The sequence below is a fragment of the Phallusia mammillata genome, chromosome 7, assembly GCF_965637545.1.
Source record: "Phallusia mammillata chromosome 7, kaPhaMamm4.hap1.1, whole genome shotgun sequence".
Taxonomy (NCBI): domain Eukaryota; kingdom Metazoa; phylum Chordata; class Ascidiacea; order Phlebobranchia; family Ascidiidae; genus Phallusia; species Phallusia mammillata.
In genome coordinates, this window is record NC_137258.1 from 11847603 (window position 1) to 11871717 (window position 24115).

A 24115-nucleotide genomic window follows, 5' to 3' on the forward strand; every position below is an offset into this window, starting at 1 on the left:
TGATATTTGGAATGTTACTAGCTTCCCAATTCCCAAGACTCCCAAGTCCCAACACACTCGGTTTCCATTGCTTGTTAACTGGTCTAACATTTCATTAATTGTTTCCTACGACGTTAATCGTATTTTCAACAACTAATGTTTACCAAATTAAGCTTTCTTAACTTTTGAACAAAAGTCGTTCAGAATGCAACCGAAAAAAATTAAAACAGGAACACTTGTCCTATTGCAAGTTTCTCAATAAACGTAACAATGGCCGACACATGTTAATTATTTAGCCTCAAAGCAGACGTACGAGGGACAACTGCGCCTTTTGAAAGTTTTGGGCCCTTTTCTATTACAAACTATAAATAGTTAGATAACACAAAAATCACTTAATATTATTCTGATACAAAAAACGTTTTATTACACGAAATAGTTTGTCGGGTGTCGTCGAAGGGCGTCTTTGTGAAAACCCTGCTTTCCGTTTTTACTTTTACAGGTTCGATGTTTACATATACAACCAACACTATAAATTACACTTGTTTGTTTTTACAAAAAAGCTGGTTAAGTCTTTACATGGCCCACCTAGCTGTACCTGGCGTTAGAAAGTTTGGCCGGCCAGTATTTGGCATAAAACTCCTAGGTCAGTTTTCGACAAAAACATTTGGTGAAAGTGCAGTGGCCAATCACAAAAGCCGTTTTAAATTGCATTAAAAACAACCTCAAAAAGGTGTTCTAACGTTAAGTAAATTTTGTTACCAAACTGCGCTGATGATGATGTTTGGCTGGTTGGTCCAGGACCGTTTGTTTGCTCAGCTAAGTCAAGGAAAAAAGGAATACGCTTAAACGCCCGTTAAGTAAACCTATCTATGGGCATTGGTGGGAATATCGGTAGGTACGCGAAAAACATTGTAACTTCGTTGAACCGTTAGTAGGGTATTCCAGGTACTGTAATGAAAGTTAATTTAAAAAACATCAGAACGTGAGTGGGTGGATTTGCACGGCGTGTCGATACAGAGATTACATGCAGCGCAGGTTTCTAGACGAGTTCAAGAGCAGTTAGTCATAGTGCAATGCTGCTTCTCTTCAAGTTGTGTAAATGGCACTTGAATGTCCCGGATACACGAACGATTTTGTACCAACGTCCAACGTTTAACAAACGTAGAACTGCATACATTCGGATTTAACAAAACCATACTGTGATAGAATAACTAGCATGTAGGTACATAAACTGCAAATGACCAGACAGTTAAAAACCAAACTTGTAGTCCACAAGAGGTTTATTGGCTTTGTGAATAAGCAGCGTAGTCCTGCGGTTACGTACGTGTTTCATTCAGGTTCATTGGGTTTGACTGTTTGCGTCAACGCCTTGGTAGGTTAGTGCCTGGCGAACATGGCTGTGTGGAATTTAATATGGCGTAAAGGGTTTTGAGCAAACTTTTTATCCGACCGCCTGCCATGCTTTCCCACCATCGACACAAGCACTCTTTTAGTCAAAGCAAACTTGTGACGTCATAAAACAAGTCGTCGCTCTGCATATAGGTATTATCAGCAAAGCAAATGCCCTTCAGGCTAGTTAAGTTTGTCGCTTTGAACAGAAGCAGAGGTTGACTGATATATTGCTCGATTAGTAGATGGTATAACCTGTTGTGTTTTCGTCGTGATCGTTTCAGGTGTCTTTGATTTCTATCTGTCGTTGGTTAAAATAAGGAAAATGGCACGATTGTGGTGCATAGATCTGTCTTATGTGTCGTGGCGTTAATACAACTACATAGGAATGGCAACTATAGGCGACGAGGATGACGCGGTGCTACATAAAGCTAAAGAATTATTTTCAGTTTGTGATAAGGAAGGGAAAGGTTACATCAACAAAGTAGACATGCAGGTATGGTTAACATCTAGGGTTGTAATTTTCAAAACTATTAAATATTTATTAGAACAAGCCTGTGGTACGAATCCAATATGTTTTGCTCTTTTTGCGTTTATTTGTTAGTCTTTACAACGTGAGTGTGAGGTTTACCTTTGTTGTATATTTGTCGAAATTCTCTGAGTGTGATACATGTGCAGTAAACCGTGACGAATAGGCTGTTATACATCAATAACTAGGATTTCACAGTAAAACAAAAAAGCCAAAAGTTTACCATGCCCAGAAATAAGAACAGACTAACTATGAAATATATATAAAACACGTATCTCTTTGCTTCCAGCATCTTAACGGGACACTCCCTCTCAACGGCAAACAGCTTGAAGAAGTTTTTGACAGTTTGGACAATGACGGAAATGGATTTTTAACGTTCGAGGAATTTTCAGATGGTTTTGGTACAAAAGCTTCAAGCAATAGTTTAAAAAGCGATTTTTGTTCAAACTGTTATGATAAAAAAGATTTTTCAGAAACTGCATGTAACTCAAAGCATTGTTGTAACAAGGTGGCTTTCTGCGTCTACACTCGCAATCGGAGTCAACTCACGACACAGAGTCGTCTGATAATTTTGCAAATGATGAAACATATTCAACCAGCGTCGTGGAAGATGATTCCGAAAACATACTCCGCGACGTCATCAACCGCTTGGTTTCAAACTATTCACTAGACAAGTAAGATAAAAGCACTCTACCTTTTTTGTGCGTGAAAGAACTTATCGATCCTTGGTTGATATAATAAAGGTGTGCAAATTTGCAAAGATGTTTAGGGCGCTTCGGGTCATCTACACCTTAACCTGTGTTATTGGAATATATACAAGTAAAGTGTACACAAATGCACATATCATACTTTTACGTGATTATAGTTTGTGCGAAAAAAATATTCACAGGCGACGTAAAGCTACGTAAACCTAAATTTTTTATGGGTAACTACACAAAACTGCACAAAAACTATCCAAAATTTGCTTCGAACGTGGTTGGTAACCCACGGAAAAGTGATGTACAGCTTGCGTAAAAGTGGAGACGCAAAAGAAATCGGTTTCACAATCAGCTGCTCTAAAAGGATGTATTGTTTGGAACGTGAGCCATCGCATCCTGTCAGGCACGCAGCAGGGTATGGCGGGAACAGATTATTCAGCAATTCGCCTGTTTCACCGCTCCTTGGAACCTATCGTGTGCTTTTAGTAGAAATACCAAGTTTTTTGCAGAAAATGTCTATTAGCGTAATACGTAATTAGCGTAGATAGGCAGGTGTATTTGCGAGAATCTCTAATAGACTTTTAAAAATTATTTGATTTCTTGAGGTTAATGTACATTTCTGACTTTAAGGCAAAATTATCGCCCAGACGAATTTTGCCAATTTTGCAGGGGCAATGAGAAAGTGATTCTTGATTTGTGTCGGCGAGTCCAAGAAGACAAGGACATGCAGGGAAATACCGTGGAAGAGTTTATTCATCTAGTCGTTCATGAACTCAACGCTGCCAAAAGCGAGAAATCAGCGTTGGAACGGCTCCTAAAAGAGTAGGTTTTAGCGCAGGGGTCCGCAAATACTTTTTGGCGCGACCCTAAAAAAATTTCTCTAAATTCTCGCGACCCAAGCATTTTGCAAAATTATTCTAAATTCTCGCGACCCAAGCATCAAGTCTGTGGAAAATACTAATCAACTAAATATTAAGACTGCTATTATGCTGTTTTCAGTTGCTATTTTCACATAAAACAGTAGGTAAACGAACGTATTTATTCTAACAAATGAGAACTGAGGGCTCTGTCTCTGTGTTGAGAACACAGCTAATCAGAAAAAACATGCTTGCATAGGCGTGCTTAACTTTTTGCATTGTTACATAGACTGTATGTCACAGTTACGCAGTCATACGTAACAATGCAATAATGATTAAAAGTTTGAAAAAAGCTCAAATTCATTAATCCCAAATTTGGGTCGCGACCCACTATTTGCGGACCCCTGTCTTAGCGTACCATTTTTTGACGTATTTCTTGAATGGCATGCCTAGACGTGTCGGCAAATTGATAACACTAGTAATGAGCAAATGCTGAAACAACTGCGAAAAAGAAAGTCGATTTTTAGTTTTATATCGAATGCAAGCACGGTGAACACCGTTATTGCCGCTTCAGTTTTGATCTAAGTTTCCCAAGTGTGCAACACATACACAAGAGCAAAAATACAGCGGTTGGGGTAACCCGCTTTGCCTTTTTCTATTTTTAGGCGCTCAGTATCGCATGAGGACGAGGTCAGGCAATTATACCAGGAAATGGAGAGACAAATCAATGAAGAACGGGACAAGACTCTCAACGAAGAAGGTTTGTCACAGCATGACAAGTCATAAACTACGGTGGGAATTGGCAGCCCATCAACTGTCCACCAAGGCGGATTAAAATGCCGATCGATTAGCCTTTCGATAAAGCGAATGTATCCCAGTTCGCCAAGCTGGTAATCTGGATCAATGCGTGCCTTAGTGGCAGCATCAGTTTGCTGTAACACAACGCATTTGGTAACGTGCATGTTTGTGGTTACAGTGCAAAAGGAACGATCTCTGTCATTGGCGTTGCGCGAGGAACTGAAAGAGACGGAACGTCAGCTTGACGCAGTTCAGCAGCAGCACGAAAGCTTGGAACAACAGATTATGAATTTGAGCTCTGGCAAAGATGAAGTCAAATCAGAAAACTCACAACTGGTGCAGGTGAGCATGGTTGCTTGCTTTAATAAGTAAAAAGTTGACTGCAGTTACAGCGATTTTTGTATTGCAGAGTTTGAACAGAAACTAAAAAACTTTTTTTTAGTTGTCGACAACCAACAAACGTGCATTAACTGATCTGATTGTGTAAATGTAAAGTTTTTCAATATTATTATAACCCATTCGATAATCAGCAATTCTTATCAGAGGGAGCTGTGTTTTGTCAGCAGCTGATAGATATTTCAGTTTATTTTGGTAATGTTTAAGGTTCGTGCATGTAGGAGTGTCGAATATAAGAAAGTCCATAATGTATTTTAGCTTAATCAAAGTTTGATGGAAGATCTTCAAAATGCTCAGCGGGATTTAGAAGCTACGCAAATTCGTATGGCGACAATAAAACAGCAGAAGGACAGTCAGGAGGAGATACAACTGGCGGAACAAGAGGCGCACAAGCTTGACCTCGAGAAGAAAAGCTTAATCAAACAACTCGAGATGTTGCGGTATTTTATCATGCTGTGTTGACTGTAGTCAAAACTTTGCGGCGGGTATAACAATGACAGCGTTTGTGCCTTTCAGAGATCAGAACCGAAAATTACAAGACGACAAGGATGAAGTGTTGGAAAGATCAAAGGTATGTGATAGTCATCTTTTAATCTTTTTGTGTAAGTTTAAGCAGCATGTGTTTACCGGGTTTGCTTGCAAGACGCGAAAGTTATTCTACTATTTTATTATTATATATTCTTTATATATCTGTACCCGCAGCATGTCAATACAACTTTTTCTTTCACAGCACTTCCAAACGCCGCCGAGCAAACAATTGAGCACGTCGACACCCAAGCACAAAACACCACTGTTTACACAAGGGTCAAACGTTGGAAAATACTTTCAGACTGAACTTAAGTAAACCCAAAAAAACTTGTAGAATTTGTCATTTATAGGTGTCAATTGTTGCGTTTAACCCTGTAGCCCCTAATATTTACCCCTCTAGTCCCCTAAAAAGGGTGAATTTTTTAAACTATGTCCGAATTGGATGAAATTTTAAAACTTATAGAGTGTACTATTTATAATTGTCGATTGTTATGTTTCACCCTGTTGCCCAAACATTTACCCCACTAGCCCCACGAAATGGGTCCTTTTTTGTACAATGTCAGCATTGAATGAAATTTAAAGAGATTGTAAAGTGTTCCATATATAGGTGTCGATTGTTGTGTTCAACCCTGTAGCCCTATCATTTACCGCACTAGCCACCGACAATCATGTGCAATTCGCCATTGGCAGCTGATTGTTGTCTTTTAACCTATTTTCTTACTATTTCACTTTTTTTTCAGGTAGACCATATGATAGAAAAACCTTCAAAAATGTATGAATGGAATGAATTTAGATAGTTTGTACTCCATATAGCATATTTATTGATGCACAGTCCCGATCACTGGGTTTGACGCTATAATACCAAAAAATCTCATAGTTATCTCTTGAAATGCATTATTTACAACTTTGCATGTGTGGAGACCCATGAGTTTCTGCTTGCAGAAACAACTAAGGTTAAAAAAGCCGGCGGCCAATATGGGACCCAATATAAAATAAGCATAGGCAATATATTAATGTTTTAAAATAGGTTATAGTGTATATGCAAGGGCAATATGTGCTAAGCCACCCTTCTAGTTTTTCACATTTCCTACTGCCTTACCCGTGGACTCTCTTCAAGACTATATACAGCACTATAATAAATACGTTACCGTTAAACCTTTATTTCACAGTGGACATTCCTTTATCCAATCCCCGGTAATACACGAAGACGATGAAGAATCGGAGGGACACAATGTCGAAGTCGAAGTAAACGGACATTTAAATGCCACCGAAGTCGACGGCAAGATTCAGTTGAGCTCATCCACCACACAATCCGACTCATCCTCTTCGATAAGCGACGAAGTCAACCATCCGCGGTCCTCAAGAAGTCAAAACAGCAGCATAAGAAGAAAAACGAAGTCGAAGCACTCAAAGGGGTCACGTGAACAAACTCCAAGCGAAAGCAGCGCAAAGGAACGACAACTGAACGCAGAAACGAATGGGTCACAAAAACATAACTCTGCTGGTCTGCACCACAGAAAACGAACGGAAAACGAGAAAAGAGCGCGCGCCCGCTTTTACAGAAAATTATCGAAAAATCCTTATGCCTCATCATCATCTTCTGGCGAAGACGGATTTGAAACTCAAAACGTAAACGGAAATGTCGGAAACGGAGACCATCAACAACACATCGTGACTCGAACAGGTAAAAAGATTGTAACCATTTGATAAATAGCTTGTTCTAAATTAACCAACACATAGGTACAAATTTACCGTCCAAACTATATGAAACATTTACAGCTTCATAACTTTATAATACTGTCCAAACTAAATGAAACATTTACAGCTTCATAACTTTATAATACTGTCTAAACTAAATGAAACATTTACAGCTTGAAAAACGTGAACAATTAACAGCTGATTGTTTCGATTGGCCTTACAGCCACACTTACACTGCTAGTGGGCCGAGTTGTCTGAATACGAGTTGCGTCGATCGCTGTTGTTAGATAGTTACTTTTGAGTTTAAGGCTAACTATTAACGTTACAGCTTGTTGAACCGTTGGTTTCACCAGTAACCCCGTTTGTTTTAACAAATAATAAACATATACAGTGTATCAAACATAGTGTATTGATTGCGAACCCTGTACTCCGATTCATGCTAAACATCATCCACCCATCATATCATACAAGTTGGCATATTTGAGGACAAAGCTTGCCATAGTGTAAATGTGGTAAAATGAAGAAATCCAATCTTCCACTTTAATTTGGCTCGTAGATTATAATCTTCCGGGACTTTTACTTCCTGGTATGAAAGCCTGCCTTTATATTGTCATGTGAATTTATTTAAGCTCGATGTGCTAGCAACAGTGTGTTAATGTTAGATACCGAAGCAGTCGCAACTAACCATGATCCGGATCGAGTTTATAAGATCGTCTTCGTGGGCAACAGCGGAGTTGGAAAAACCAGCTTTATTCAGCAGTTCGTGAGTTCGACATTTGTCCCGAATCTGGCCGCTACCATCGGAGTCGATTATCAGGTGACAAGGAAAAATTTTACCATACTTGTTTGAAGCGTATTTTATTAAATATACGTACTGTTAAATGATGGAGTAATAATTGAGATGTTCTTTAAAAACTGCCTTCATATAGCTGATTTTACTCGTTTCAGATTTTACCGTTAAGTTTATGTCATGGTTTGATGAGATTCGAAATTAAAATAAATGTTCAAACAGACCACTGAAATGAGATTTATTATGTTGCCAAACGTTTATGCATGTGTAATGGAGCTGATGTTCTAAGACAACTTCGTTGCAGCAACATGATGTAACTAAATTGAAGTCGTTAATGGCAACAATTGACGATCAATATTATTGATTTTTAACCATCATAAACTTTTCTCACCCTTTCATATAATCAGTTCGATAACACAGGTAAAAACTCTGGCGGTGGACGGACAATTAATTGCTTTGCAACTATGGGACACTGCTGGCCAGGAGAGGTACCGTAGCATAACCCGCCAATATTTTCGCAAAGCAGACGGGGTTGTTGTCATGTATGACGTCACAAACGAGAAAAGCTTCCTGGCTGTGCGTAATTGGATGCAGAGTGTGCAGGTTAGTGATTTTGACCTTCGCTTCTTAGTCACGTTTAACCTCCATTAGCGCAGTGTTTGGTTTTAATGGTCCATTATACTGACAGCGCCAAGGCAAACCTAATATTGTGTGTCTTTTTAAACATGTCCGGGTAGTTACAGCTACTAAACACGAAAGTTGAATTCATTTTTTGGAAATCTATTTTTAACACAACAGTAAAATCTTAGTTGAGGAAGACTGCCAGTTAAGTCTTCTTTAGAACGCTCGTGTCATTGTTTACTTGTTGTGTTTGGGCATTACTAGAATGCACTAAAGCTTTGCAACGAAAAAGTGCAAGTAATCTTAAACATGAAGTAAAACATTAAACACATTTAGCGACTGTGGTCCACAATTTCAACGTGCATTTTTAGGAAGGAGCTGACCCAACAGCTGTCATTTTATTGCTGGGGAACAAAAATGATATTGCGTCCAGTAGAACACGTCAGGTAATTTTGTTGTATTATGTATGCTGCTGGTGATCCTTTGAAAGTAGCCCTTGACAAAGCTGCAGACAGTGCACACCGTTCTTCAGTTGTTAATGTCCAGTTAGCATCGAACAGGTTGACGAGGCACGGATTTTCAGCTCGTAGCGTGGCTACATTAGCTTATGCCGCCGATCTCTCGCCAACAGCTGTACTGATGATACCTTATAGTCAAAACAGTGTGCACTGTCTGCAGCTCATCCTTCAAATACCGATTGGAAGATTTTCGTTTTTCTCATAGACCTTTGTCTTTATATTATGAACCACCAGGTTACACCCAAAGAGGGAACAAAGCTAGCGGAGGAATACGGAGCCAAGTTTTCTGAAACAAGCGCCAAGTCAGGTGACAACATCACGTCGAGTATGATATTGTTTGCCGGCGATCTCACACGACTGGAAGACGAGCAACGAGATAGCGTGCTGTCATTGGCTGCCAGTGATGAAGAGGCTAAAAAAGCCGCCTGTTGTGCTGGTAGAAGAGGTAGTATGTGACATTTTTTTGTCTTAGATGTCATATATTGCCGTAAAGTTGATTTGAATCGGTTTTGACGCTTATGCACCTCATGGTTGGACAAAAAGCTTCTGGAATAATGGCATTAGCTGTTTAATTTAGTATCAAATAGCTTTTTAAAAACGTAATTAGTTCCACACACCGCTAGGTCGCTGCTGTATAACTAGTTGATTACTTGGTGCTTTATACTTGGCTGTAACTGATAGGCCCGAGTTGTTTGGCACGCAATGAAATTGCTAACAACAAAATCAAGCAGAGTGTCAGATGTACCAATGTTAGTTTGGTGCATGACGTATACACATTGGCGTAGCCAGGAGCCCGATGGTACCATGTAACACCAAAAAATAAACACATTTTGCACATTTTCGGTCCCGTAACTCGACGTTTTACATCTGGTGTAGATTCACAACACATTTGAACTATTTTTATTGGTTCCACCATTGCAAATGCAACTGAACTTTTTTATTCATGCCGTCACCATATCAATCGGATAGTGTTGGCTCCTATTTTATAGTTGTTGGCTTATCTCACGTTTTGTTGCAACACGAAGGTCTTCCATTACTTAGCAATAAAGTAGATGCAAATGTTTCTGCACCCAATACATACTTTGTTACCGTCTGCACTATCCTCCATTGTCGATCAAACGGACTTTTTACTTGAACAAATTTGACATTTAGTTTGTTTTATATTTTGTTGTTAGTCACACGAACAACCCTCATTTAAAGCTCTAAACATGAATGGATTTGCGAGTTTGTATATCTACATGTCACCGTGAACGTACTGATCTATGTTTTGGGTTTTGCACACGCAACATGCTGCACTGTGTTGACATTGTTTTGCATGATGACTTCAAATAATCTCTCAACCGCTGTGAGGACGTAAATAAACGTGCAATTCTTTCCATTGTTTATTTATTTTTGTTACACGTAAATGCAAAGTTGCAAGGTAAAGGTCAGATTACATTTTACGTCCTTGCAGAAGCTTATTCATACACTTCCAAACCAGACTGTTAGGTGTATATCTGTTCATTAGTCATATCTATATCAAACCGTTGTTTTACTTTATTGTTTCGAAAAGTGCAAAGGAAAAAACAAGGCGAAAAAATGGCTTGTATTATTGTGATATGGTCTGCATGCATTTATCCGTCATAAACTTTGTGGTTTGAACAGGAAAACATTCATAAAAGTTTTTAAGCCTTCTTGTAAAACTCAAACGGTATGGCTACTACCTTAAGAACTCACAACAGACAAAGTGTGATAAATACCGATAGATGGCGCAAAGAGCACAGTTATTTGAAACAACAGTAAAAATAGGTTAGGGTTAAAAACTAAATGTAGAGTTTAGTTGTTTTTTACTATAAAACTTGACCCCAACCGTAATGGCCCTAATCGTCAGCATTTAAACGCCATTTTGGTTTAAATATTCTTTGACACTCTTTGCGCCATTCATCGGCAAACTTTTCTGTTGTGAGTTGTTACGTTCGTAAAATTTCTTAATGAAACGGGACGAGCACGAAGCTTCAAGAAATTTACAAGTCGGGCGATATTTTGTGCTTATATTTCAGATATTTTTTTATACCTTGACCAACCACGGGGTCATCTGGTTCAAGCCGTAGGCGTAGAATGTACAACTGAAGCCTGACCAAACCCAGTGCTTTTCGAAACACTGGATTGTCAATCAGATTAAATCCTTTACTCCGGTATAAACCTAATGCTGATGTTTGAAACTCTGTTGTGTACAAAACAATAAAGTGATTCGTTTTTCCTTCAGCACACAAGTTTCGGACATGCACTGCACAAGCATCCACCAAGCGTTTCGCCACACCCTGCCTTCTGTACCTCCGGTCCACACTCATCCGCTGTTAAAAAAGTGAAAGGTGAAAAAATGCAAAGATGCAAAGCATATCTTGGACAAAGTACATATTCTTAGCAACAAAGCCTCGGTTCTGTCGGGCCCGAGAGTTTTGTTTTGTACGTCCTACGTCTCAAAATTGTAGTGCATGCTTGTGGCGTATAAAGCCTATTTGTCTTTTTATCTTTTGAAATGTTTTAAGGAGGCAAGTTCATGTAACATTTTAAGCAATATATTAAATATTCCTTGTTTTTTATGCTTTCGATTAGTTTACGTTCTGATTTATTTTCCCATAATCGAGGTTAGGACGTTGATGATTTCACAAAATCCCAATTACACCCACAAACATAGCACTGTGGGAGGTCGTACTCTTGTTTCTATTCATGCGATGGTAATAATTTTGTAAGATCACCGTTAGCAATAAGAACAGTAAATTAGAGGAAAAACTTATATCCGTTAGAGAGCAGTAAACTTATGTCCGTAGAGAACTTGGCCGAATGGTCTGGCGCGCCTGACCCACATACAAGACATAAAAAAAACCTGGATCGGGATTCGTCCCCGGGAGTGTCCTGGGTTCGAACCCCGTGAAAAAATAAAAAACAAAAATAAAACCAAAAGTTGTTTTGATTACACATGTGATATGTCCCATGAAGATCATAACCGGTCGCAAAGAAACAGCCACCATAAAATTTAGATGGTTACAACATAAAACACAGTAAGTTTACTCACAGTTAGTTCTAACGAGTCGCTGACGTCAGTGGTCATTACCACTTCTTGTGGATGACGTAATCCAACTGTTCCTATCACGGTATGTTCATTTTCCGAAGTTGAGCCATTGATTGCAACCCAAAAGTTACAAGTTCCTTTTAGGTAAATTTCGTGAAATCTGTCCCAGTTTTCTAATTCGTCTGTGGTCTTGGATACGGTTATACGCCATAAAATCTGTGCTGCAAAAACAGCACGTTAAGTAAAACATATTTAACTTTACAGATAAATATACTTACCCAGAAAAAAAGATGTCACTTGAAAAGTTGTGTATATGAGTAAAGCTTCTATTAATGAACAATCAAAACAAAAATTCACCGAAGCAACGCAAACTGCTATCAATACCTGCCAACAAGAGCGGATGCTTGTTGTATGTCTGCCATAATCGAGAGTTTGTAAACAATTCAATGCTCCATACCTGTAATCGAAGGGATTGAAAGCATCCGTAGAAAAAGGCATCCACCCCATATCTGTTTAATCCATTGTGAACCAAAGAGCGAATTTGATCAAGATCCTTCTTGGTTGCCTGCCGCAAAATAATACAAGTTTCTGGTTTCATTTTAGATCAAATCCGAAACATGCATGCAAATGCACCAATACAGAAACTAAAGGTATGATGGTAATTGTGCGTTATCAACAGTTGACAAGCGATGACGAATGACAGCCAAGCCAACTGTTAAATGTCTTGAATCACTACATGCCGATTGGTAAGTATTTATATCGAGTCACTTCAAGAAATCGATGTAGAAATTCCATCAACTTTAAGTAACAATGTGTTCTTTTTTCGATGTCAACTCAAGACAACATTTATATGCTCGTTGCTACTCAAAGCCCTATTTAGCACCAGTGCGGCCAACGACTCAGTCATGGTCAAATGATTAAAGACGCTCGACCATTTCGCAGGCAAAACCCTGATTACGATTCTTAATCTAAGGGGAAACGCGCTTTGACGAAGTGTCTGGTGGCTAATGAGAAGATAAAACAGGTACTAGAGAATTTCGCTGAAATTCGGAACACGTTTATCAGATGTAATCATTACTAATATTCAAATCACTAAGGAGTGGAAGACTGTAAGGTTTTTATTACACCCGCTTCATATGAAACATAGATTGGGGTCTCCGGTTTGGCCGACTTTCGGTGGAAACAAAAATGCACGCTTTATTGCACAACAAACTTGACGAAACAAAGGGAGGCCTTTTCAACGCATTCTTCGTAACATCATGCGGTGAACTCACCTGCACGGAAGACTGCATTTTGAAGCCAGAAAAAAATCGTCTGGTGGGTAAACCCTTTTGCTTTGGCATACACGTTACACGTGACCACTGGAAAAGCCCCAACAACAAGTGGAAAATTACCAGGTCATTTTGGTAGTTTCGTTTAAGCCCATGCAATCGAGGGAGATTTATGCTTCAGCAAAGAAAATATTTATATACTTTTCGAAGTTAAGTCAACGTTATTGCAATGATGGGGGCAATTAGAGAAATGCTGTTGATGGTATTTCTTTATTTATACATTGAAAAAGGAAACGCTGTACAGGATTTGGAGCCGACGGTTTTGCGCAACAGTATTGCGAATATTGTAAACCGTGACTTACGCCACGATGAAATGCAGGTACAAATAAATGATGAGTCAAAGTGACTTTTTATTTCATCTTCATTTGTTTGTGTTGATTTGTTTGTTGCTTCGATTAGAGATACTACAACGAACGCGAGTACACAACGTCATCAATTGACGGAATGGACTTGCTTATCGAGGTAGGCATAGGCTTAAATGTCAAAAAAGTTTAAAATATTTGCAAACTTTTTGTATTTTGTGACAAATTAAAAAAGGTAGTTTTAAATCAAAATAAATGTTAACCAGCCATAAATTACCAGCAGAACTGTGTATCAGTATAGGTTACTAAATTTTGATACAATCCGTTAGAAGATTTTTACTTGGAAGTCTAAAGAAACAATGCTGGTCGGCTCAGATATTTAATGCGTTTGCAGTTGGAACTTGCACTCAGGCAAAAGTTTGCTCGAAGAATAGATGTACTGAACGGACTACGCAATATTATTGCCACAGGCACGGCTGAAAGGAAGGAATGCTGCAGGCTTACCAGTGAGGACATTGAAGAACATCCAAGTTTTATGCAAAACGTAGGATTTTCTGTTTCGATTAATGTACTACTTTGTTTACCTCCAAAAGTGCGTATTAAGGGTGCCATTTTGAGAAATGGAATAAAAATCTTATTACTTAGAATAAACATCTATTGTCTTGAAAGTTAATTACAAGTTTTTATAAGCTAGGCCTACAATACGTCCTCTTTTTGGAGGACATGTCCTCCTTTTTAACAAAAAACAAGTTGTCCTCCGAGGACAAGAAAAAGTGCCCAAATGTCCTCTTTTTGAATTTTTGAATTTACTAAAAATTAATGGTGCAGGTAATGCCTTAAAAAACAGCCTGAAACTACATTTCAGCTTATTTTTTAGAGAAAAATGGGGGGATTTTACACAGCACTTCAGTGAAAATATAACTTTAGTTCAGTGTGATTAACGCTAAACTTCATATTGGACCAATTGACTGCCAAAGAACGTCTAATATTGTTTGCTCTTGTTATTGGGCCCTAAAATATCTTTTTATGTTTTTTTAACGATGTTCTTTTTGTTGATGGAAATATGGTAGGCCTATTATAAGCAACGTTGAACACAGGTGACAGTAGATAAGGCTTGTCTGCGAGTTTCATCAACTGCCGCTGAAAACTCAAGTCGAATCACAGAGGCATTTGACGACAGATGCTTCCAGAACCTCCAGCAAGATCCGTCCCTAAAGTGGCAATACTTTGGAAGCGAGGGAGGTGTAACTACACAGGTGCCAGGGCCATTTGTAGCACCTAACGAATGTGGAAACTATGAAAACAGATTCAGGTAAGAATCCAACTGGTCCAATTCACTGGTTGTCAAACTGGGGTCTGTGGTCCTTTAGGGATTCGTAAAACAATTATATGAGGACCGCCGTAACTTACCAAATCTTTCTGCAATCTTTTCTGCATAAGTATACTTCACGTCAGATTATACAACTGAAGATTGATATTCTCCATTGCGTAAAGTACAAAAAATATCGTAAAGTAACTTACAAAAAAATATATATATACTTATACTTTGAAAACCAATTATTAACTGCAAGTTTTTGTTTTCTCAGACCTTGGTATGTGGAAGCCAGCAATCCAACGCCAAAACAAATTGTCATTGTCCTCGACCGAGGCTCGTCAATGAGCAGTCAAATTGGAAGCACCAATCGAATCGAAGTAGCCAAACAAGTTGCAACGATATTAATCGACAGTTTAAATCCAAGAGATACGGTATAAATGTTTTTTTTATAACTTTAGTGTTTGGATAACGTGTAAGGATTTTTCTTTCAACCTGTTTTCTGATTTTAAGTTTGCGGTCATTGGATTCAGCGAAAATGTTGTCCGAAGCAGCGGTTGCTTCAACGAAGAATTAGCGTTGGCGATTCCTGACAATAAAAGAACGCAAAGTGATTTCGCCAGAAACATTCGAACAGATGGTGAGCAAAACCATTGCTATTTTTTACTATAATTTCAATTTTTCCAACACTATTTGTCTAAAGGTGAATCGCAGTTCGAATTGGGCATAAGAGCTGCTTTCTCATTCTTTGACAGCACCCGACCAGCTAACAATACAGGTAATTAAACATTCTGTGACTGGAAAAGTAACCCAAATATTTTCCAAAAACGCCCCAACGCCGATTTGCAAATCTGCACCAACTGTTTGTGAGTCAATTAATTTCCTCTTTTCATTTTCGTATACCATGCGGTCAAATAGTAGCTAGTCCGAAATGACTTATTAAAAGGAAAGAACCTATGGCGTTAACAAAAATATTCATTTTGATTTGTTGTGTGGAATTTCCTTTTTCTTTAAACTATTTATTTCATTTAGAACGGGTTATAGTGTTTGTGTCGGATGGAACGCCAATCAGCAACTGCCCTCAAGTTATCCAAACATTACAGCAAGAAAATGCGCGCTTGAATAATTCAGTTACTGTGATGACGTTCGGAATCGGTGTTGGACCAAGTAAGGCCATTATTTAAAAACGAATCAGTCATTGTGCCAAGTACAATTTTCTTGGGACATTTGATATGCCGCTTAGCTGGTTGTATGCAAAAAAGTTCCCTTTGGAATGCAAGCTCGATTTACAATTTGTTTTGTGGTTACAGACCAGCGGATACTTACTATTATGCCAGGACAAAGAGGAACTGACGAATGTGTGTTGTCTCCAGTAGAAACAACGCCAGCACCAGCAAACGCACCGAAGGTAGATATTGTAACATTTACTTTAAGTTTTGCAATCCATCTAAAGAAAAGTTTGTTGCAGTTATTTTTAACATTTATTAACATGGGACTGTCTACAATCGCAAAAGAACTGGGTGAATTTCTTCTTAACTCCAAATTTCGGTGTTTTGTAGTGACATTTTTTAAGTCCATGTAATAATACACCTTTTCACAGGACGGACGTTACCTGCAAATCGTAGATACCACTAATATCAGAAATCAACTGACAGAATATTACGAATTCTTCCGTGTCGAAGTCAGAGAACCGATTTGGACTGTCCCCTACTTGGATAGCTGGGGTTTAGGTGTTTTTTTATTCAATTTCAGTTCGAACGAACAAATTTGCTTCTCTCATCTAAACTTGCTTTATTGGTTTTGCAAGGCGTGGTTATGACTGCTGCCCTTCCCGTGTTTATCAATTCCGAATTTGGTGGAATTGTGGCGCTTGATATGACTCTGAACGAACTACTCGAAGAATCAACCTTTTTTCGTCCGAGCGAGTCATCAAGTGCTTTTGTTGTAGACGAGTCAGGTACAAATAAACTATACAAACTTAACTGAAACTTTAAAATACGATTCCAAGGCATCTCAATCTTCGAACGCACTGTTGCTTGAAACGCCCATGCTAACTGAAACTTCGTTCGAAAAAATGCAAAAACAAACCTACGACATTCCGCAGAAGAGTTAAGGAATATTTTAATTGGATTTTTAGGTTTGGTTATCAACCACCCCCTGTTCCCATATGTAAACGACCTGGATTCTCTCATCGTCGAGGCAACAGCTTTTGAACGGGATCCTGAATTTCAGTCAATATTTGAAAGTTTGAAAGCGTAAGTCTTTTGTTAACGAGCATAAAACTACATACATGTATCTAAAAACTAAAAAAACTCTTGATTGTCACCGGGATCTATAATGTAGGTACAAACGGTGTTGTTTCTTGCTTGCAAACAAATACCTGTGTTAGTCAATATGAGCTAAAAATAAAAATCACTGCTGTGTTATACAGTTTCAATAGCATATGTCGAAAATAACCTTGTTCGTGCTATTTACCAATAAACCAATCGCTAGCTTACTACAACTGCACAATGTTTTAATAGCGGAGAAACAGACCAAAAATCGTTTACGGCCACCCGGTATTTCGCTGATGGAAATGACACCCGTTATGGTGTAAGAAGCGTACAAGTACCATCGACTTATTACTGGAAACCGGTAACTATCTTAAAAGTTGTCAATGAATCATAAGGCGATTCAAATTAGGCAAAATACATGATTAAACTCAACTCCATCAAAGAGTGACCTTGCTTTCACTACAAAACACAACACAAAAAGCGGCTTTTAGGCAATCATAAGCAAATCTTTGTGTTGTTTATATATTGAACCTATATTTTGTTTTAAAGAATTTTGTGCATAACCCAAACAATTGGAAATTTATTTGATATAAGACCATGTGTAGCTAACAAATCTCAAGAAAACGACTTTTGGTTTGCCAGTGTTTTCCGAAAATAATAAGAGTCATGTCTTTTCAAAAGCTTATTTAGATTGGCGTCACCAAGACTCGGTAGACTAAACGTGAAATGCCTATAGGTATACAGATTGACTTGATTGGGGCAGAAAGACTGGACACAATTGCGCCGCGGTAATAATAATAATAATAGTAATGGTTCTATGCCGAAATAACTTTTTTCTTTGTAAGTATCAACAAAACGACCATAAACATTTTTTGTAGATTTTGGGAACTCCGTTTCGTTTGTGTGTTGTGGTTGCCACAAACGAAATGCGCACCACACCCCCTCAGCTTGCACCCGGACCTCCATTTGTTTACAACCGTTTGGACATCGAACGACCAGAAAACCCGTGTGCTTACCAGCAGCAATATTTCTGCACAAGTAAATTAACCACTGCATAATGGAATTCTGTCAAATTTCAGTTCCCGTCTTTGCTTTTACGCAGTGTTTTATGTTTAAACTTGCAATCACAATTACCAGATTTGGCTTCACTGTTTAAATTGTCACATTATACACTCAAAAAAACTTAAAAAAGCAATTTTAGCTTTTGCATACATTGTTGTGGTAAAAATTTAGGTCCTTAAATATAGGTTTTTACGATTTCCCACTCTAACAAGTGGACAGTATAACGCTAAACGTAATACTCTTTCAGATAATGACGTGGTATTGCATGTAACTTTTTTGGTAAAACCAATTAGTTGCAGTTCCGCTTTTGTGCTAAATGGAAAGAATTTTCAATTTCTTTCATTCCAGCTGATCATTCAACCGTCGCCTTGAGCCCACGCAGTTTTACGCTAGCCGAGGAGTACGTTCTAATGATTGAAACACCAAGCTGGGTTCAAGAACTTACCGACTACATGGAAGGAAGGTCGACTACACCTACAAACTTGAAAGTACAAAGCTAAAAATTTTTTGAAAGAAAGCGGAAAATTCGCTTTACGGTCATTTACTTTAACTTGAATTGTACTTGAATAAACTCGTCAAAGAGTTTTGTTACAAAGTTGTTTAATTTTGTTTCGCTTAACTTTTTGAAACGATAATTTACAGCCACTAAACTAACTGCGCTTACGGCAAATGTAAGGGCCGTTATCGACTTTTCACAAGCCATTCTGTTTCAGGAAGGTGTACGAGACAGTGTGACTCTAACTATGGAGGCCGAAAACTTATGGACTTCAACTTCAAACAAAAATTCCATTCTCTTCCGTTACATTGCGACACAAGACGGTGTGTTTAGAGGATATCCAGGCTGCATTTTGCCGAAAGGATACGATGCCAATACAAGACCATGGTATGTTAGTATAACTCGTTGCTAAAATAAAACAAATTCCCATTCGTAACTCTTCGTGGAAAACAATGGTTAAAAACATTTCTTGGTTTGTCCACGTAGAGTTGAAAGAGAACTTAATCAAGACAAAAATATTTTTCACAAACGCTGCGTGAAATGGAAAGGTCATCAAACTATGGTCCCAATGCTTCACGAAAACGCTTTGATTTAATTTTAAATGGTCTCTTTGCTGTTTTTTCGAGCACTCGCGGTGTAAAATGAATAAATAAAAACGCAGCAAAACGAAAACGTGTGTTAACAACCGAAAGATTTACTTATTATTTAAATAATTCGCAAAGGAACAGTATGAATTTCACCTAGGTTTGCACTTCGCAGAAACTTTGCACGTTTCACAGTATTTTCTCTAAAATCTCTGGTTTGAAATATTTGTTTGTGCTCCTTGCGCCACCTATCGAAAGATATCAAAACATTGGTAAAATTGTGCGCGAAAGGTGGTGTTAATTTGTAACTTGAAATCCATCTTTGCCATGCAGGTACGATCACGCCGTTGCCAACCCGGACAAGTTTGCTGTAACTCCACCCTACATGGATTTAAACACTAGAGAACTTGTCGTCACATTTAGCAAAGTTCTTTATGCCTCAAGGTGAGTCGAGACGTAGAAATATATACGTGTAGATTTAATTATTCATAGCTTAGTGGATGTTTAAATACCTTCTCAAACATTTTACAAACTTATAAAATGTCAACTTTGACTTGCTGTCATTTGCTATTATGCCAGTAATCTGCTTACAACAAACAAAATATAAATTGTTTTTGTAGTCAGCAGGAAGATGTCGTGGGTGTGATGGGTCTGGATTTAACCTTGTCGGGTTTTGATGAAATAATTCGTACTGCATATCCGGAATGCGAAAGGTTTGACACAAGGTATGTAACATACAAAAGCTACTACGATAAATTACGAAAGCAGTTGTTTCATTGTGTTAGGTTAAGACAGCGGTTCCCAAACTGGGGTCCGTGAGGCAATTTTGGGGGGACCGCTAAGCGGTTGAAGTAATTCTATAATCTTATTTGGCGTCAGTTTGTGCCACTAAATAAGTTTAAATCAAAGTAGAATTGAGAATCGACTGTCTCCATTGCTAAACAATTGCCTTTATTGAATGAATTCTATCAAACAATGTAATTGTTCGCGCACAATCGTAATGTTTTTGTCCTGTTTATGATGACACATGCTGTCTTAGGATAATTGTTATGCGCAATTTTGCATTACTAGCTGAAATCCTGCAATCAACTTTCGTTTGTGTGAAATACACATTTAGTCTTAAGGACCGCGAGCCCTCGAAATAATGGCGAAGGGACCGTTTTGAAAAAAATATGAAAAAGTTTGGGAACCACTGGGTTAAGAGTAAGAAAACAAATGTACTTTTATATTACATAGTTTAAAAATTGTGGCAAAATTATTTTGAATTATCTAGGGCCATGAACAGATAAAAAAAAGTAATAAGTGATATTTTTTATAGTTGCCTTCTTATCGACAAAGGTGGTTTTGTTGTTTGGTCGGAGGGTTTGATTAGAACTCCTTTCTCCAATCTTGTACACATCACTACGCAGGAGATGGAAATATCCAGTACGCTCATACAAAGAGACGTCCTTGAAATACGAAGATGTGCCACTATCGAAGACGGAAAGTACCACCGAACGTACAAGGTAGGTGGACCATACGGTCAATACAGCAAAGTAGCATAACGTCCATTTTATGTATATTGCAGATCTCGCGAGAAATGCCTTTCGCTAGCCAGACGTTTACGGGCACAGATGGCCAGTGTTTCAACTTTTCTTTAAAGTTAGTTCCAGACACCAATGTGTATCTTCTTGTTCGAGATGCCAGTTCATCACCAGTCGGCTGTCCCTCAGGAATTAGTAGATGTCTCTGTTCATCAAATGTACCTGGAGATGAGGTAGCCGTGTTTTGTAACTTAGCTCCGCAATGAAATAAAGAAGTTTTTTTGCATCAGTAGCGATTGTCATCCGTGTTCAACGTTTGTTTGTGATAATGAGTTGGACCAAATTGATTTATTGCAACAATTGAAAAGACTTTGACAACCCAACTTGCCTTAACATGAGAATCATTAAAGTAGCCATATTTTCGACATTTTTTGCTTGCAGACCGTAGCTTGCAGCACCGATGATGTAACCAGTTGCCAGTGTCCATGTAAAAGCAACAATCCGAATTACGATCCTTGCACCAACAGCTACAACAATTCAGCACCCGAGTAAGAACGACACGTTATACTCTTATACATGGTGGACAAAAGTTCTTATTCTATTTAAATGTAAACGCAAGGTTGTAATGGTTAGAAGAGCAGCATACACATTCGTTTTTGCAATATAACATGTAAAACGCCTTCGTGTTGTCTGTAACTTTTAAAGCAAAACATTCGGTTAATAACGAGATAAATAAACATTATTGTACCAATGTTTAGTGTTATTCAACCATGTGTGCCAAAAAGCATTCGAAATCTTGATGGGTCAGATGAGGAAGTGTCGCTACAATCCTTACCTGTGTGTTTTGCCGTGGGTAGTGGAAGTAATGGTAAAGATATTTTACTTTTATAGTGGTAGATTTGATTTGTGTACATAAATATACGTAAATCTCAATGTTTTGTATAGTATACCCGGCTTGAATTCGCATAAAATGTTCGCACTGTATACAAATTACTACTGTACATCGAATATTCGTATTTTGAATGATTAAAACTTCGCCTAAAAGATTATATTGACCCAATAAATAAAATCACAAATGTAGGCCTACAACCCAAACTTTGTTAAAATAAATCGTGGTGTATACAAATGCTTTTTACAGATAACGTTGGGCTGATTGTCGGTGTTGTGGTTGGTGGAGTCGTCTTTATTGTGCTTGTTGCACTCTGTATCATTGGCGCACGTAAAGTGAGAAAAACTAGACAACAGGTTGGTTATATCTGATTAGCTTAGAGCAGTACACTTCTCGTAAATTGTGTGGTCTACAAACATTAGCATTTTGTGCAATTTAGGTTAAAAAGGATGAAACTCCGCCGACACCGAGAAAAGTGCCAGATTCTTCTCCACCTCCTTTCCCGCAAACATTTGTTGCGACCATCTCTGGCTCTGATGGCTACGAAGAAGCTGAGGTCTCGGAATACACGAACCCTTACTTGGACATTGTCAACTGACCACAGCATGTACCAAACCTTGTCATTTGCAATGCAAATTTTTTTATTAATGTATGAAGCGCCGGTTAAATGATTATATGTTAACTTTTATGCGCGGAGGAACTATTAAATAACCTAAACGTGAATTAACTACTTGACAGCAATTTCTCAACAATTTTGCCGGGTGTTCTGTGTTTCTTTTTTTGCTTTTGATTCACAACGGTGGTGTACATTAAAAGTGTTTGACGCATGTTACATAAATATTGGAATGTAATTGGTATTTGAAGGCATTTTTGCCAGCTTAGCTATTTCTACTGCCTATATATCTCGTCTAATTGAAACAGGACGTTCACTGGTTCACACATACATCATTGTAGCTTTCAATTTGAAAAAGGTGCTCCAATTTTAATTGAAAAGGCATGCAAAATGTATGAGGGTTTTACTGTTGTTAGGTTAAATACATGTCAGTCAAATCATGTTAATCAATAGCTATAACAAAGTTACACAATAGAACAATTAAAACTCTTCAAATGAACAAATCGTACATCATTGTATGAGAATTCAAGCAGAAAACTAGCTTGAAAGCACAAAAGTGCAATTGTTAAATAAAAACGCTATACACAAAACACACAAATCATTTGCTCGAACAAGACATGCACAAGCCAGACAAGAGAAATAACAGACCAGAAAACCATCCGAAGTAAAAGGAGTAATCGTAAAAACCCGGCTTGTTGTATGTCTGACCAGTAAATATGGCGCACCCAGCTAAAACAAGGATTGCTAAAAAATCAATAAAATTGTAACAGACATCACCAAAAACAAAAACAGTAGGCCTAATAATTAACAAACCTCCAATTAAAAGCATTGCTCCGCAAGTGACTAAAAGTTTTCGGTTTTGAGAACATAGACCGGCTACACACCATAATATTCCGAGTGCATTTACTACCATCGCGACCATCATCAATATACGAGGAATAAACGCCTCATGTTCTATTTGCCACGCTGAAAAACACATTTAATTTCAACATAATACTGCAGTTTAAAATTGTGATCCATCTTAGAATAATAAGAATGACCTAAAAGTAAAAAATGGCCTCAACTCATACATTAAAAATACAAAACAGAGTACGACCACGCCCTTTACACTTGTTAAGAATAGGGAACCTTTAGTTTAGAATCTTTGTTCAATGGATTTGTAATCTTGGTTAAACCTTTTTGGTCAGTTGATGATTTTCACAAAAAAATGCAATTAACTGCAGAAAACATGAAATGCACTTAAACGTTGAATAGCTAGTAATAATATATCTGATAGAATCGCAAAAAATAAAATTACGCTGCTACTTATGAAACAGTTACTAAATAGCACAACCCGGTAACACATTTATTCCTATGCGTTTAAAACATAAATTTGTGCATGTGCTTAAACTTGCTTGACCGGTTAAACTTTAACTACTTTTAAGTCACCATTTTTCTATACTTACGCAGTGCGATACAAGGTATTGAATCTTCGGTTTCAAAAGTGCAAGTTTCAAAAAGGTTGTAATGCCACATTGGTGTGGATCTCCAGAACTTCGTTACCATCGACACAACGGACGCAGCAGAACCGAGAATAACGAAAACGGCCCCAACACTGACCAAGGACTTACGATACCCGGAGTTTCGCGTCATCATAACCAGCAATCAGTTTAACTACCTTGTGCTTTATCCAGGACAAACTTAAAAAAAGGTTTTAGTTGAAACTTTAAACCACGTATTTTTAGATTAAAATGCCATTATTTCAAAGTCTTCTCCTTTTATGCAACTATCTATATAACAGCTCTAAAAACAAAACTAAACATATACCTATCGTATTGCTTCTGAATGTTCCCTTAGGTGTGATATGCCTTAACATTTTTACCCCTGTTTGCATTTGC

The 24115-nt window shown here is 38.0% G+C and overlaps 3 protein-coding genes across 4 annotated transcripts; all 3 read left to right on the forward strand.

Annotated features, from left to right (window-relative positions):
• Window positions 1-1618: 1618 nt before the first annotated feature.
• LOC145238755 (EF-hand calcium-binding domain-containing protein 4B-like) lies at window positions 1619-10179 on the forward strand. 2 transcript variants are annotated; one of them, XM_080102016.1, is made up of 14 exons: window positions 1620-1864; window positions 2187-2298; window positions 2406-2571; window positions 3265-3417; window positions 4118-4212; window positions 4429-4592; window positions 4905-5086; window positions 5163-5217; window positions 5377-5486; window positions 6344-6858; window positions 7535-7689; window positions 8083-8265; window positions 8655-8729; window positions 9036-10179. In XM_080102016.1, the coding sequence occupies exons 1-14, from the start codon at window positions 1757-1759 to the stop codon at window positions 9255-9257; spliced, it is 2295 nt and encodes a 764-aa protein (XP_079958142.1). In that variant the 5' UTR covers window positions 1620-1756; the 3' UTR covers window positions 9258-10179. The 2 variants fall into 2 exon arrangements, with proteins under 2 accessions (XP_079958143.1, XP_079958142.1); XM_080102017.1 differs by lacking the exons at window positions 8655-8729; window positions 9036-10179 and having other exon boundaries at window positions 1619-1864; window positions 8070-8225.
• A 3177-nt stretch (window positions 10180-13356) lies between these two features.
• On the forward strand, window positions 13357-16528 carry LOC145238981 (VWFA and cache domain-containing protein 1-like). Its single transcript, XM_080102277.1, has 10 exons — window positions 13357-13503; window positions 13584-13646; window positions 13881-14030; window positions 14584-14798; window positions 15073-15232; window positions 15312-15438; window positions 15502-15576; window positions 15831-15965; window positions 16109-16206; window positions 16454-16528. Exons 1-10 carry the CDS (start codon window positions 13357-13359, stop codon window positions 16526-16528), a joined length of 1245 nt encoding a protein of 414 aa, XP_079958403.1.
• An 84-nt stretch (window positions 16529-16612) lies between these two features.
• LOC145238624 (VWFA and cache domain-containing protein 1-like) lies at window positions 16613-22463 on the forward strand. The gene is made up of 14 exons (XM_080101852.1): window positions 16613-16755; window positions 16936-17053; window positions 17321-17432; window positions 17950-18109; window positions 18482-18621; window positions 18847-19016; window positions 19547-19657; window positions 19834-19938; window positions 20532-20718; window positions 20781-20969; window positions 21178-21284; window positions 21495-21604; window positions 21875-21981; window positions 22065-22463. Exons 1-14 carry the CDS (start codon window positions 16614-16616, stop codon window positions 22221-22223), a joined length of 1917 nt encoding a protein of 638 aa, XP_079957978.1. The 5' UTR covers window position 16613; the 3' UTR covers window positions 22224-22463.
• The last annotated feature ends 1652 nt before the right edge of the window (window positions 22464-24115 follow it).

What these genes read in the sequence shown, in the direction of transcription:
- LOC145238755 (XM_080102016.1), top strand. Translation starts at nt 1,757, where the DNA reads ATGGCAACTATAGGCGACGAGGATGACGCGGTGCTACATAAAGCTAAA. An exon ending in CAAGACTCTCAACGAAGAAG is followed by an intron (nt 4,213 to 4,428) that starts GTTTGTCACAGC and finishes TTGTGGTTACAG; the next exon opens with TGCAAAAGGAACGATCTCTG. An exon ending in AAAACTCACAACTGGTGCAG is followed by an intron (nt 4,593 to 4,904) that starts GTGAGCATGGTT and finishes AATGTATTTTAG; the next exon opens with CTTAATCAAAGTTTGATGGA.
- LOC145238981 (XM_080102277.1), top strand. Translation starts at nt 13,357, where the DNA reads ATGGGGGCAATTAGAGAAATGCTGTTGATGGTATTTCTTTATTTATAC. An exon ending in TACGCCACGATGAAATGCAG is followed by an intron (nt 13,504 to 13,583) that starts GTACAAATAAAT and finishes TGCTTCGATTAG; the next exon opens with AGATACTACAACGAACGCGA. An exon ending in CAGAAACATTCGAACAGATG is followed by an intron (nt 15,439 to 15,501) that starts GTGAGCAAAACC and finishes ATTTGTCTAAAG; the next exon opens with GTGAATCGCAGTTCGAATTG.
- LOC145238624 (XM_080101852.1), top strand. Translation starts at nt 16,614, where the DNA reads ATGACTGCTGCCCTTCCCGTGTTTATCAATTCCGAATTTGGTGGAATT. An exon ending in GCAGCAATATTTCTGCACAA is followed by an intron (nt 18,110 to 18,481) that starts GTAAATTAACCA and finishes CTTTCATTCCAG; the next exon opens with CTGATCATTCAACCGTCGCC. An exon ending in GATGCCAATACAAGACCATG is followed by an intron (nt 19,017 to 19,546) that starts GTATGTTAGTAT and finishes TTTGCCATGCAG; the next exon opens with GTACGATCACGCCGTTGCCA.